The sequence below is a fragment of the Schistocerca cancellata genome, chromosome 4 (genome assembly GCF_023864275.1).
Source record: "Schistocerca cancellata isolate TAMUIC-IGC-003103 chromosome 4, iqSchCanc2.1, whole genome shotgun sequence".
Lineage (NCBI taxonomy): Eukaryota > Metazoa > Arthropoda > Insecta > Orthoptera > Acrididae > Schistocerca > Schistocerca cancellata.
The window spans coordinates 164387396-164404038 of NC_064629.1; the positions used below are offsets into that span (position 1 = coordinate 164387396).

At 38.4% G+C, this 16643-nt stretch overlaps 1 protein-coding gene across 1 annotated transcript in view; it reads right to left on the minus strand.

Annotated features, from left to right (window-relative positions):
* LOC126183510 (G patch domain-containing protein 4) overlaps positions 1 to 16643 on the minus strand; it is a 59164-nt gene that overhangs the window by 22437 nt on the left and 20084 nt on the right. The window contains exons 3-4 of the mRNA XM_049925558.1: positions 15562 to 15669; positions 414 to 550 (exon numbers count right to left, since the gene is read on the minus strand). Coding sequence (XP_049781515.1) covers positions 414 to 550; positions 15562 to 15669 — 245 coding nt within the window. The remainder of the gene's footprint in view (positions 1 to 413; positions 551 to 15561; positions 15670 to 16643) is intronic.

Sequence of the window (16643 nt, forward strand, 5' to 3'; positions counted from 1 at the left end):
TGATTTCATTATATATTCTTCACATGAGCATTAAGATTAGGTGCTTACGAGTTATATCATTGGTCGCAATTGACAATGAAAGAATACTGAGAGATCTCTCTTACTTACAGTGAATTAAATGACTTTAACAAATTTTAGCTTAAACACGGCTGCTTTGGGCAAGATATGATACACTTTTTTAATGGGCTTTATGCTCTTACTAGGGTTCATTTTGAAAAACCAACCAATCAACTAATCTTCCTCTCTCCCTCGGAGAGAGAGAGAGAGAGAGAGAGAGAGAGAGAGAGAGAGAGAGAGAGAGAGAGACTGTTTTAGAAAATGTACAGTCTGAGATCAAATTTTAGTAGTAGTGCATTGACTAACACAATATTATTCTTTACATGTGAATACAAAGACTATATCTAATATCTTACTTGTGTGCAGTGCGGCCTCCACATATCCTGAATAGCTCTTCATCTGTCAAAGAGGTGTTAGGCATCTGGATGACATCAGTTTCATCAGTTATGCTTGGGGTCTCATTTACAGAGCCATCTGCAAGTAATGTTGATGTCTGGAAGAAAGATAAAAAATTGACTAGGTATTGATGTAGATGATACCTAGTATGTTACTGATTTTTCAGATGACACTTTTAAATGTTTCAGACATAGGAAATCATGTTTATTATCTATAAAGTGCTTATGATTGAACAACAAAGGGTAATTGTAATAGTATAGTGTTTAATGAGGTTTTCAGCACAACTAACTCTTAAGATATATATTATTACGAGTGTGGAAACCCCCCACAGCTATTATTTTAGGTGCATTTATTAAGCCATGACCAGTTCCATCCTACTTGAACATCCTCATGTGACAACGTGGTACATTTCACCACTGTAGCATGAGGATGTTCATGCAGAATGAACCAGTTGTGATTTAGTAAGTACACCTACAATAACAGCTGTTGTAACACACCATGATCAGGAAGCACACTCTATAACCTCTGATGCTCAACTTCAAGTCATAAAAGTCATTCTTTCTTCTAAGTAAGGAAAAAAAAAAACATGATGCAATCACTTCATAACTACCCTGTACAGTTACATCTGACAACTGTGCATATTATACATGGCAACATTACTGCATATGTATGCAGCAATGTTGCCTCATACAATCTACATCTACATGGATACTCTGCAAATCGTGCCTGGCAGAGGGTTCACTGAACCACCTTCACAATAATTCTCTATTATTCCACACACTAACAGCACGCACAAAAAATAAACACCTATATCTTTCCGTGCAAGCTCTTATTTCCCTCATTTTATTATGATGATCGTTTTCCCTATGAAGTTGGCATCAAAAATATTTTCATATTTGGAGGAGAAAGTTGGCGATCGAAATTTCACGAGAAGATTCCACCGCAACGATAAATGTCTGTTTTAATGGTGTCCATCTCACATCCTGTGTTACGCCCTTGACACTCTTTGCCCTATTTCGCGATAATACAAAACGAGGATCCCAGATCGTGCAGCAGTACTACAAATGAGGATGGGCAAGTGTAGTGTAGGCAGTCTCTTTAGTAGATTTGTTGCATCTTCTAAGTATTTTGCCGATATAACACAGTCTTTGGTTTGCCTTCCCCACAACATTTTCTGTGTGTTCTTTCGAATTTAAATTGTTCATAATTATAATTCCTAAGTATTTAGTTGAGTTCATGGCCTTTACATTAGACTAATCTACCATATAACTGAAGTTTAACAGATTCCTTTTAGCACTGATGTGGATGGCCTCACACTTTTTATTATTTAGGGTCAACTGCCAATTCTCGCACCATTCAGATATCTTTTTTAAATTGTTTTGCAATTTGTTTTGATCTTCTGTTGAGTTTACTAGATGGTGAACAGCAGCATCATCTACAAACAGCCTAAGGTGGCTACTCAGAATGTCTCCTAAATTGTTTATAGAGACGAGGAACAGCAGATGGCCTATAACATTACCTTGGGGAATGCCAGAAATCACTTCTGTTTTACTTGATGAGTTTCCGTCAATTACTACGAACTGTGACACCATGAATCCAGTCGCATAACTGAGATGATATTCCATAAGCATATAATTTCACTCGAAGCGACTTGTGTGGTACAGTGTCAAAAACCTTTTGGATATCTAGAAATACGGAATCAATTTGAACTGCCTTGTCAATAGCACTCATAACTTCATGTGTGTAAAGAGCTAGTTGTGTTTCACAGTAATGATGTTTTCTAAATCTGTAATACTGTAACTGTGCAGAATAATTATGAAATGGCTTCATCATTTTTATATTTCTCTTACAAGAAAGAATGATTGTTATAATACATGATATGCTATTAGTAGTTGTAAGGTGATTCAAAATGGACTTTATTTACTACTTTTAATATTTCACAAATTATGCACAAATGTGAATCATGTAACTTGCATTTGATTATACAGATAAAAAACGTTTTAAAAATGTTCAATCCCCCCGGCCTTTAATTGTCTTTGGCTGCAAAGGTGACATCCAGAAGATAAGAGAATTCATACCACAACAGATGATAGTTTTGTCCCGAGAGTTCACTGCAGCTGTAATATGGTTTCACAGTCTGTCCAGTATTGGTAGAAGTGGAACATAACATCTTTTATAGACCTCCTGCCCCATCATAGGGCATCTAACTTCTGTGTACTAGGCCCAATCTTGAGGTTGAAACCTTACAAGTGTTCTAACAGTGTCAAATGAATACTTTATTAAATGCTACACTATGACAATTGCCCTTTGTTGTTCAATCATAAGCACTTTATAGATAATAAACATGACGTCCCATGTGTGAAACCTTTAAAAGTGTCAACTGACTGTTTCTATGAGTCCTGGCAACAACTGAAGGCACTGTCTTTGGCTGATACGTCATGTGAGCCAAGATGAGTCATATCATTTCATTCTGGAAACAAGTCTCCTCATGTTGGGATTGGACCAATTTTCTTGGTAGATGTGTGTACAACAAACACATTCACAGGAAGTATATGTTAGGTAGGTAATGCATCCTTTCTGGGAAATAAAGTAAGGACAGAAAATACCATTGTCATTTAGTAACAAAATCTGGATGATGAGGAAACAGACTGTTGCACTTTTTGTTCAAAAAAGAATGCGCAAATAACAATCAGCAAAAATTAGTACAAATTTCTTCGTCTATAAAAAGATCAATGCGCGAAGCAAGCGACAACTACCACCATCATACTTTAGTACGACATCTTGCCAAGAATATTCTGGTCTTACATGAAATCACTAAGCAGGTTGAAGGCTTCTATCCATTCACTTAGTGACCAGTCTGGTGTGCCAATAGAGGACAGCAAAAGGAAAGATGAAGTTTTTAAATTTCATATTTAATAAAGCATTTACAAGAGAGAATTGTACAAGCATACCATCATTTAAGAGTCGCACAGACTCTGGCACGGAGGATGTAGTGATAGGCATCCCTGACATAAAGAAACAGCTGAAGGAGTTGAAAAAAATTAAGTCACCAGGACTGGATGGAATCCCAATTCAGTTCCATTTATTGTGAATGTCTCACTCAGCACAAAGTCACAAGCAACTGGAAAAAAAGGGTAGGTGATTCCCGTATATAAGAAGGGTAAAAGAATAGATTTCAAAAATTACAGACCAATATCCTTAACATTAGTTTGCTGCAGAATTCTTGAACATATTATAAGTTCAAATATAATAACAATCTTTGAGACGAAAAAGCTTCTACCCACAATTCAGCAAGGATTTCAAAAGCATCGCCCGTGTTAAACTCAGCTTGCCCTTTTCTCACATGATATCCAGCAAACCATGGATGAAGGGTAAGAGGCAGTTTCCATAATCCTAGATTTCTGGAAAGCATTTGACACAGTGACCCACTGCAGATGACTAACAAAGTTACTAGCATGCGGACTATGATCCCAGATACGTGAGTGGCTCAAAGACTTCTTAAGTAATAGAAACCAGTACGTTGTCTTCGTAGGTGAATGTTCATCAAGATAAGGGTAACGTCAGGAGTGCCCCAGGTAAGTGTGACAGGACCACTCTTATTCTCTAAATCACAGATTATCTGATGGACAGGCTGAGTAGAAAATGGCAGCAGTTTGCTGACAATGCTGTGATGTACAGGATCATGTTGTCATTGAGTGACTGTAGGAGGATAAAAGTTTACAGACAACATTTATGATTTGTGTGATGAATCACAGCTAACCCTAAATATGCAAAACGTAAGCTGAAGCACACTACCAATGTGCTTACTGACACAATCATTTTGATTAAATATATAGGTGTAACATTAAACAGCAGTATGACATGGAATGAGCATGTTAGGATGGTAGCAGGAAAGACAAATGGTCAGCTTCAGTTTATTTGTAGAATTTTAGGAAGATGTGGTTAGCCTGTAAAGGAGACCACTTATAGAACACTAGTGCAACCTATTCTTGAGTACTGTTCAAGTTGGCTGGTTTGAGAGTAAATGGATTAAACTGCTGGGTTATCAGTCATGAGCACTGCTCAAGTATTTGGGACCCCTGCCATGCTGGATTGAAGGACGTCATTGAAGTAATTCAGAAGCATGCTTGTAGATTTGTTACTAGTTGATTCAATTACTGTGCAAATGTTATATAGATGCTTCGTGAACTCAAATGGGAATCTCTGGAGGGAAGATGGTTTTCTTTTCTCAGGACACTATTGAGAAAATTTAGAGAACTGGCATTTGAAGTTGACTGCAGAATGATTGTACCACCATCGTCATACATTCTTCGTAAGGACCACAAAGATAAGAGAAATTACGGCTCATACAAGTTGAACAGGAAAGGAAATGGTACGGTAAAAGGTGCCTTCTGCCATGCACCATAAGATAAGGTCGGTTGACAAGTCCATATGCAGATGGCAGTCTGTTTAGGCAGAAAATCAAGTGCATATTCTTTATGGGTATTGATGGGAAGGATAGGTGGTTCACAATTAAGACAGTGATTAGAGACTAGCAGCAGCTATCAAATAGACAGGGTAGATGGCTGCAGGTTATGACTCACATCAGCACTGACGTTATCTGTAATTTTTTAATTATTTGACAAATTATATTCAGGCAAAATATTTCTAGCATAACATTTAAAACATTTTATTATAGTTATCATTAATGTTGAGTAGGTATCACCACAACAGAACTGGCAATGTGCAATGACTGTTTCCTCTTTCACATTTTTAGAAGAGGTGGCAACAAAAAAACTGAAACTGAAAAGGAATCAATGACCTGGCTCTGATGGCATCCCCACTGAAGTTCTACAAGCCCTTCATTTGCAAATAACTTAATATTTATGCCAACTCTACAATGTACTGTTTATTGCTTATTGCAAGGAAGAATGCCAGATACATGGAAGAAAGCAAATGTCGTTGTTGTTGTTGTGGTCTTCAGTCCTGAGACTGGTTTGATGCAGCTCTCCATGCTACTCTATCCTGTGCAAGCTTCTTCATCTCCCAGTACCTACTGCAACCTACATCCTTCTGAATCTGCTTAGTGTATTGATCTCTTGGTCTCCCTCTACGATTTTTACCCTCCACGCTGCCCTCCAATGCTAAATTTGTGATCCCTCGATGCCTCAGAACATGTCCTACCAACCGATCCCTTCTTCTAGTCAAGTTGTGCCACAAACTTCTCTTCTCCCCAATCCTATTCAATACCTCCTCATTAGTTATGTGATCTACCCACCTTATCTTCAGCATTCTTCTGTAGCACCACATTTCGAAAGCTTCTATTCTCTTCTTGTCCAAACTAGTTATCGTCCATGTCTCACTTCCATACATGGCTACACTCCATACAAATACTTTCAGAAACGACTTCCTGACACCTAAATCTATATTCGATGTTAACAAATTTCTCTTCTTCAGAAACGCTTTCCTTGCCATTGCCAGTCTACATTTTGTATCCTCTCTACTTCGACCATCATCCGTTATTTTACTCCCCAAATAGCAAAACTCCTTTACTACTTCAAGTGTCGAATTTCCTAATCTAATTCCCTCAGCATCACCCGACTTAATTTGACTACATTCCATTATCCTCGTTTTGCTTTTGTTGATGTTCATCTTATATCCTCCTTTCAAGACACTGTCCATTCCGTTCAACTGCTCTTCCAAGTCCTTTGCTGTCTCTGACAGAATTACAATGTCATCGGCGAACCTCAAAGTTTTTACTACTTCTCCATGAATTTTAATACCTACTCCGAATTTTTCTTTTGTTTCCTTTACTGCTTGCTCAATGTACAGATTGAATAACATCGGGGAGAGGCTACAACCCTGTCTTACTCCCTTCCCAACCACTGCTTCCCTTTCATGTCCCTCGACTCTTATAACTGCCATCTGGTTTCTGTACAAATTGTAAATAGCCTTTCGCTCCCTGTATTTTACCCCTGCCACCTTCAGAATTTGAAAGAGAGTATTCCAGTCAACATTGTCAAAAGCTTTCTCTAAGTCTACAAATGCTAGAAACGTAGGTTTGCCTTTTCTTAATCTTTCTTCCAAGATAAGTCGTAAGGTCAGTATTGCCTCACGTGTTCCAACATTTCTACGGAATCCAAACTGATCTTCCCCGAGGTCGGCTTCTACCAGTTTTTCCATTTGTCTGTAAAGAAATTGCGTTAGTATTTTGCAGCTGTGGCTTATTAAACTGATTGTTCGGTAATTTTCACATCTGTCAACACCTGCTTTCTTTGGGATTGGAATTATTATATTCTTCTTGAAGTCTGAGGGTATTTCGCCTGTCTCATACATCGTGCTCACCAGATGGTAGAGTTTTGTCATGACTGGCTCTCCTGAGGCCATCAGTAGTTCTAATGGAATGTTATCTACTCCTGGGGCCTTGCTTTGACTCAGGTCTTTCAGTGCTCTGTCAAACTCTTCACGCAGTATCTTATCTCCCATTTCATCTTCATCTACATCCTCTTCCATTTCCATAACATTGTCCTCAAGTACATCGCCCTTGTATAAACCCTCTATATACTCCTTCCACCTTTCTGCTTTCCCTTCTTTGCTTAGAACTGGGTTGCCATCTGAGCTCTTGATATTCATACAAGTGGTTCTCTTCTCTCCAAGGGTCTCTTTAATTTTCCTGTAGGCAGTATCTATCTTACCCCTAGTGAGACAAGCCTCTACATCCTTACATTTATCCTATAGCCATCCCTGCTTAGCCATTTTGCACTTCCTGTCGATTTCATTTTTGAGACGTTTATATTCCTTTTTGCCTGCTTCATTTACTGCATTTTTATATTTTCTCCTTTCATCAATTAAATTCAATATTTCTTCTGTTACCCAAGGATTTCTATTAGCCCGCGTCTTTTTACCTACTTGATCGTCTGCTGCCTTCACCACTTCATCCCTCAGAGCTACCCATTCTTCTTCTACTGTATTTCTTTCCCCCATTCCTGTCAATTGTTCCCTAATGCTCTCCCTGAAACTCTCTACAACCTCTGGTTCTTTCAGTTTATCCAGGTCCCATCTCCTTAAATTCCCACCTTTTTGCAGTTTCTTCAGTTTCAATCTGCAGTTCATAACCAATAGATTGTGGTCAGAATCTACATCTGCCCCAGGAAATGTCTTACAATTTAAAACCTGGTTCCTAAATCTCTGTCTTACCATTATATAATCTATCTGAAACCTGTCAGTATCTCCAGGCTTCTTCCATGTATACAGCCTCCTTTCATGATTCTTGAACCAAGTGTTAGCTATGATTAAGTTATGCTCTGTGCAAAATTCTACAAGACGGCTTCCTCTTTCATTCCTTCCCCCCAATCCATATTCACCTACTATGTTTCCTTCTCTCCCTTTTCCTACAGACGAATTCCAGTCACCCATCACTATTAAATTTTCGTCTCCCTTCACTACCTGAATAATTTCTTTTATCTCGTCATACATTTCATCTATTTCTTCATCATCTGCAGAGCTAGTTGGCATATAAACTTGTACTACTGTAGTAGGCATGGGCTTTGTGTCTATCTTGGCCACAATAATGCGTTCACTATGCTGTTTGTAGTAGCTAACCCGCACTCCTATTTTTTTATTCATTATTAAAGCTACTGCTGCATTACCCCTATTTGAATTTGTGTTTATAACCCTGTAATCACCTGACCAAAAGTCTTGTTCCTCCTGCCACCGAACTTCACTAATTCCCACTATATCTAACTTTAACCTATCCATTTCCCTTTTTAAATTTTCTAACCTACCTGCCTGATTAAGTGATCTGACATTCCACGCTCCGATCCGTAGAACGCCAGTTTTCTTTCTCCTTATAACGACGTCCTCTTGAGTAGTCCCCGCCCTGAGATCCGAATGGGGGACTATTTTACCTCCGGAATATTTTACCCAAGAGGACGCCATCATCATTTAATCATACAGTAGAGCTGCATGTCCTCGGGAAAAATTACGGCTGTAGTTTCCCCTTGCTTTCAGCCATTCGCAGTACCAGCACAGCAAGGCCGTTTTGGTTCATGTTACAAGGCCAGATCAGTCAATCATCCAGACTGTTGCCCCTGCAACTACTGAAAAGGCTGCTGCCCCTCTTCAGGAACCACATGTTTGTCTGGCCTCTCAACAGATACCCCTCCGTTGTGGTTGCACCTACGGTACAGCCATCTGTATCGCTGAGGCACGCAAGCCTCCCCACCAATGGCAAGGTCCATGGTTCATGTCATAATCTTGAAAAAGGGTGAGGACAAGGATCCCCTAGCTCCAAAGTCCTACAGACCAATTTGCCATCTCAGTACCTTATGGAAGGTTCTGGATAACCTGCTATGTGGTAGACCACAGGAGAAAAGATTTCTTCAAGGAATGAATTCGAAACAGTATGGTTTCAGAAACGTAAAGTCAGCAGAAGATGCTGTAAATGAGGTGATATGACGTGTGAGAAATGATCCACATAAATACGTTGTAGCCATAATGATGGAAATAGCTATGGCATTTGATCATTTATAGACGCCAGGAATTTTTGAACACCTGATAAACTTGGACTGCCCACAAGTGTTATACAACTGCTTTACGAATTATAGTGAAAACAGAGAAACAACACTGTTGTGCCCAGGAGAGACCCTAATAATAGAAATTTCACAAGGCTACCCACAAGGATCCATAAGTAGCCCTGTTTTCTGGAATCTAGTGCTCGACCCGTATTAGGAAGGCTACAATACAATGAAGAGGTTGTAGGAGTAGTGGCACATGTCAATGACATATAACCCTTCTGAATGGAAGCTCCAGGAACAGCCTGGAAGATGGATGTAACACAGTCCTTTGGTGCCAAAGAGTCAAATTGTCTGTCGCGCCTGAGAAGACCACGTACATGCTGTTAAATGAGAATATTTTAGGAGACCTGATCCCGAAATTAAGTAAAAGGTCCATGAAAAGAAATCTGTCACTAGATACTTAGGCATCTTCTTGGACAAACAACAAAATTATGGTGCACATATTGAAAAAATGAGAGAGAGAGAGAGAGAGAGAGAGAGAGAGAGAGAAAGCAAGGAACATGATGAACAAAATTATTAGTCTCGCCAGTTACAATTGAAAGCTGCAATGCAAACCATAAGAATGTATCATCATGCTATCTAAACTGTGATCATGGGATACTGTTTCAGTGCTTCAGCCCAAATGCTTTTGCTCATGACACCAGCACAAATAATTAACAGAGTGCAATGTGGAATACTTCTTTGGTTGGCGGGAGCTATGGCACTGTGTCAGTTGAGATACCGTAAGTAATACTTGGAATGTGTCCACTCAATTTCCAGTTATGGAAAAAGCGGCAATCTATTGGCTGAAGGAAGAAGTGCTGAATTTAATAGGAATACAGGCCACAAACAAGCAGCAAATTCAAAATCAGATTTTCCATCTATGGCAGAAATGATAGAAAGATGCCCAAATAGCGAGGTGCGTCTATTGTTCTCAGCCAAATAAAAAACTGAGACTGGGACTGAAGCATCTAAATCCCCAAAGAGGCCTGACACATTTCTTGACTGGCCACAGCCCCTAAGCTGCTTACTGGCATTGAACTGGTAGAAGACAGGTCTCTGAGTGTGCCTATGGTGATGAAGGTATGCCAGAACATACTATCTGGAGATATCTACTGTATGCTGATACTGATTGGCAGCAACTGAATTGGAACCAAAGACTCAATGTCAAGGAGATATCGTGTTGCGAAAGAGAATAGCAGATATTGTACAGCACTGCTGAAATTACTTCAGGAAATGCTTGGGTAGCACATTAGCACATCAACCAACCATCGTCTACTACACTATGAGAGGTTGTGACAGGAGAACAAGAAACAATGCAGCCAAGACAGCTGAGATCAACAGTGGTGACAAAAGAACTGGGAACACGATATGCACAGACATCGTAACAACATAAGAGAGAAAAAGAGCTGTGAGCTGTCTCTCACAACCCAAGAAATCAGAATCCGGGTTACAGGCTAGTGTGTGGCTATGCTTGTTACTGGCAACAACAATGGGCTAGTGCATGGCTACACTTGTTACAGGCAACAACAATGCTCTCTTGGAACAGGGCAATCACTCCCTGCAACAAGGGAGCCAGCAAACAATGGAAGAGGTAGATTTTTGCGTAAGATTTATTCTGGAAATTGCATAAAAACAAGTAGTATGCATGTTACTGCATCATTTGAGGTCAAGATGTGATGTCGTGTGATCTAACTCAAACAGAATGTTTGTCTTATATACAACCACAACACCCTCCAAAAGTACAGGGAACCAGTAGGGCACATCTATTGAATTTTGAACAATGGAGTGTATCGTGGAATCATGTATATTGCACAATCTGTATAAGAAACAATACAGCCTGTGTTTAAATTACAGGTAACAGGCTACAATGGAATGGAATACATAAATATAATAAATAAATGAAAGTCTCTTTCACACTCTGATGGAGACAATTCATGGAACAGCTTTCTACTAAATTTGCATTTCTGTGGGAGAGACAATAAATCATTTCAACTACGTAGTTTCCAAGCTTTCCTGAGTCTTATTTTATAATAATACGCATCTAGCACCTAAAAGCTGAATCTAAGAAATGTCTGCTAATGTCAACAAATTCTTAAGAGTGTAGTTTTCCTGCTCAGTAACAGTAAAAAATACTCAAAGATAGAATAATGTTTCAAGACACACTTAATTTTAATAGACGTTTGTGAACTCAGTCGTGAGCTAAGTAAGGATGGCCACTAACCTGAGGGGCAGACGGGTAAGGTCGTGTCCTATGTGAGCGATAGGAGTGAGCAACAGCGCATGACAGCTTCAGGCGACAAAACACAACAGCAGGTGTAATTACAGAAGTGTTCTACGTGAGCGAAATCTGTGTCGCTGCCTGTCTCCCGCTGCAACTGGCGATGTTTGAATTCAAACATGTTTGAATCTTTTCGCTGCAGCACCTGCGACAGCCACGTGTTTTCTTGGCAAAGCAGTGGAGCGGACGTGGCAGCAACTATGAATTACTTAACATCTGATTTTAAGAAAACTATTCAGTGAAAAAATTTGATTCTACCGCAACGTATAGCCTGATATCTTTAAACAATACAGGTGTGAACTTTAAACGATACAGGTGTGAATTTATTTTTGTTATTCGCCATAGCTACTGTGCTGCACGAAATTGAGTACATGGCTGCACGAAATTTTTAAGAATTTGCAGAGGTAAAATCACATTGTGTAGACTTTCCGTATAGTTCATCTATTTTCATTCTTGAGGTATTGGCTGTTATATCCACGGACAGGTCGTTCACGGCGCGTCCAAACCTTTCCTACGCTTCGAGAATCAAGTGGTTGTAAAAATCGCCGTACCTCATAAAAGACTCAAGATATTGAAACGACGAATTTTGGACATGACAGCACGCAGAAAGGACTATTTTATCATATGATTAACACTCGATACGTTTTTGTAAACGCATGAGCAGAGCAAAAACAAGACTCCCTATAACTTACACCATGAGGTTTTGTCCAAATTTTTTAGCCAAACAAAGGGAGAGAAACAGGTAAACAGGATATCAACGTGACCACCATGAGGTCTAGTTTGGCATGAAAATATTTAACTGCTTGAAAGTAATCAGGGTAATTAACAAAAACTTAACTAATAAACTGAGGAAAATTTGAAATATTTCACGAAAAGCTGCTGTAAATGAAGTGTCAAAAATTTCATCTGTTCAAGACCTAGCTATTTTGCACATAAAAAGATACATTTGTGCAGTATTTAAATGTCAAAAAGGCTTCCTTCGAATCAAGTATGTTAGGAAGGCAAACCAGTAGTCAGTACGATCGTGCTTTCTGAATAAAACTTGAAATTAAAAAAATTAAAGAATTCAGTCAAATATTTTATGAAATGATTTGTGTAAAAGAAATAAGCAGATCAGAGAAACATTCTACATGCCTTTTAATGATGCTCGAAATCATGGACAGAAAATGAGGCGCACAAAATGTTTCCCTAATATTTTTTGTTTCATACTTTTAGACAAATCATTACACAAAACATTTGACTTTCTTTTCAAAAATTTTGTAAGCTTTACTTTTACAGACAATTTAGAGTAACTGAAATGCTTGGCCTTAACACTGAATGCTGATGAATTATGTTCGGAACATCAAATATCTGTAAAATTTCATGGTTCATTGAAATTTATTAGGAAGTAAATGTGTGTGATATACTGGGATAGGTGTGAAGATCAAGTTCTTTGGCAAGACCTTAAAAATATACTTAGCGATGTAGTGTAAACAGTATACATAAAACTTAGTATACAGAATTGTAACCGAGTCAGTAAAAATATAAGAACTGCTCGTTATCGAACCCAGAATCTTTAACAAACACGTAATCACGAACTGTATACGCTACCTATAAACCACAGCTAGCTTTTGTTCAGTGGTATCAATCTGTGTACTTATGTTTGTATTTAGCGTAGTCAGTCAAGTATTAGTCATTCCTCTGCATTTATTGGTTGTTAAAAGTTCTTGATCATGCAAAAAACATTCGTATTTAATTTATTGATGAGATAGTTGAATGCTCCTCTGCTCATTCACGTGTATTCGAAGAATTTGTCTGGTGATCTTCGTAGTTGATGATATTTATGAAATTCTCCATGGAGATTCCTCCTTTTGTAAATTTCATGCATAGCATTCCTTTTTGCTTTATTTTCTAGAGTAAACCTAATGCTGTAACCTGCTCTCCAGGTAGTAGTATTCTACAGGTTAGCGACACCGTTTTACAGAAACAGTTGGTTGGCTCTAAGCAGCCATCTTGTAGCGTGACATGGTCGCTTCCACGCAGGACACCCAAGCTTTTCGCCCAATGCTGCTGCTTGTCGCTGGAGTGTCGCGTATCCAGAAGTCACTCGCTGTCGCTCGCTTCTGTCACTCACGTAGGACACGGCCTAAGTAGCATGGTTACTGCAGTGTTGAAGGATATGAGGGGAGTGTTTTATTGTTTGTCTTCCAGTGCTGACAACACAGTGGCCTGCGCAATTCAAATTGATCAGCTAATATGGTGTAAGTTATGACATGGACGTACCATGGAGTTGGGAAGAATGAGCATTACAGAGACACACATCAAATGCAGCACTTATTTGTAGAAAGGAACATTAAATTAATTCAGGCTGTCATGATACAATGAAGTGCATAAAATAAAAATGACATTCAAAACATTTAGTAAGCATTTGTGATCCTGTACTATATCGCACAACACATTTAAATAAAAATACAGTCACTGTTATTAATAAATTAATCATGTGATCATACAGACGACAGAATAGCACTTTCTCAGTTAATTACAGTGTCACAACTTTGGGGTCACTGAGGCTGACAGCAATCGGGAACGAGAACAGTCAACACGAAATGTTCCAAATGGTGTTGACTTAACAATCAATACATCAGGGCCAGCGGCTATCACAGGCTTACTACAGTTAGTCTATGGGAGGGGGGGGATCATTATGTACTTATTTATGTATGTTAGTAATCTATATTAGGATCGGTACATATTGTGTGGGCCAAGGTGCTTCCCCACAATGTCAGTATTGGCTCTTGAGCAAAAAAGTTTGATGATCACTGCTCTATACCACTACCAACACAACTACCAGCTGTTGTCGTACAGGAGCCCATCCCTACTGCATGTACACTCAATAAGAATTTTATTCGAGTGACCTCACCATCAAACAAGTGAAAAATTTAAAAACTGATGGCTTCTAGTACGGTATATCACTAAATGTTCTGTACAAATTAAGTTGGTTGATTGATTGGGGGGGGGGGGGGGTAAACAGCGAGGTCATTGGTCCAATCAAGTTAGGGAAGGATGGCGAAGGAAGTTGGCTGTGCCCTTTCAAAGGAACCATCCTGGCATTTGCCTGAAGAGATTTAGGGAAATCATGGAAAATCTAAATCAGGATGGCCGGACGCGGGTTTGAACTGTCGTCCTCCCGAATGCAAAACCAGTGTGCTAACCACTGTGCCATCTCACTTGGTAGAAATTGCTCCTGCAGTTAATTAACCCCTCTGACACACAGAGAGAGTGTGAGGAAGATTATTAGTGTCACAAGAACTCTATACAGAAAAGCATTCCACACATAAGATGTGATATAAATAGCATCATGTGAGAAGTTAAAGCTATCTGAATTTTTCCACAGCACCTATCACAGTGAGGAAGATTACATGGCGTAATAATTTTTACATTTAGTACATCCAGCAGAAACATTGTGGAAATCATAAACATTTCGTGTTGTTCATTTGTTTGTTCATACATGTCATGCAGAACATTCGGATTCCTATTATCTCCTTTCTGTTTTCCTGCTTGTCAAAATTTGTATGATGTGAACTGTACAGACAAAGAAATACTTTGCACTTTGGCAATATAACAATTTTTCCAGATCACATATGTTTTACATTTAAAATGTTTTTCCCCCTCTGCAATCATCTTCATCTCATCCTTCCACCATGTTTCATTATAATAATTTAACTACTTCAATTGTGGTAGGAACCTCTCTTTCTAAAGTTTTTGAGCTGTCCTTATCTCAAAATAATACTTTCATTGTTGTTTATGCAGAACACTTTTCTGGTACTTATTGTAAATATGAGATTCACATCATTCTCACTATATATGGTCATGCTTCAAGAAGTGTAATATCAAAGCCTTTCATAAATTTTTCAGCTGGCATACAAAACATAAAATAAAGCAATTGTGGACCTTTTGCTTCAGACCTTTTTCTAAAAATATTATTATATCTTCCCTTAATTCTCTTTCCTGGGGGCTACCATACTGGGAGTCTCATACTTAAAACAACAACAACAACAACAACAACTACTACTACTACTACTACTACTACTACTGTGAAAATGGTTGTCCTATAACACATGAATGCAGTACAAAATGTAAGTATATTAATAAACTTTTTTCTGATTGTGGTCATGATGACATATTTTGGCAATTAAGGTTACTAAACAGCACACACAACAATAGAGAATAATACCCAATCTTCCACAGTACAATTGAAGACTGTGACAATGAACACATCCATATCAGTAACTGTAAGAGGTGGCATCTGCAACAAACCTTATAAAATCTTCCATGTACAAGTTCTGTCTTCTTTTTCTTCCTGTTAGTGATTTTCTTGTTTGTGAGTTCAAGGTCCTTATCACAAACTTGTACAGAAACTCCACTCTGAAAGGAGAAATGTTATATCCAATTATAACAGAATATGTATTTTGTAAATTGTGAATATTAATACAAGCACATGCGTGCATACACACACACACACACACACACACACCATCATCACAGTAATTGGAAGAACAATAGGTTTGATGTCAAACAATTTACACATTGTAAGAGAAAACATCCACATTTCTTTCACACGTGGAACACACAGAAACAAAACATGATACACACACTTATCCTTTTTACAGGAGTGAAAGTAATTTTTTTTATTTTTACCTCCACAGCATGAATACTACTGGATCCACATGCTTTCATTTCCATACTTTAAAAAACACATCACAGTGCTATTCAGGAAAATGCCACTGCTGTTCTCATGTATAAAATTTCTGGTCTCATTAAAGATAATATTTCCTAGCTCTTGTATTTCCAATTACAAATCTATTTATTACATATAACTCAAATGAATGAATTTACTGTGTCTTTGCCTCTAAATGTTACTAATTTTCTTTGAAAGCAAGAAAGTATGAGAATCACTCATGAAAATGCACTTTGCAACCACAAATATGTATTCTATCAACTAACTATATGAATACTGAAAATCTGAAAACTAGATAATCCATCACAGAATTTGTAAATCTTCTAAGACCTGCATTCTGTTGACAATACTAGAGATGGTATCACAAGTGAGACTAGAAGAACTGGGAAAAAGGAAACAAATAATCAATTTAGTGTGGAGCATTATGAGTAGAGCACTCAACAAGGGGACACACAAGTGTCCTATATGCGGTCTCCTTTACACACAAATCACACTTTCCTAAAATTCTACCAATAAACCGAAATTGGCCATTCACCTTCCCTACTGCAATCCTCCTATGCTCACTCCATTTCACATCACTTTGCAATGTCATGCATAAACATTTAATCGGTGTGACTGTATCGAGCAGCACACTACTAATGCTGTACTCCGACAATATGGG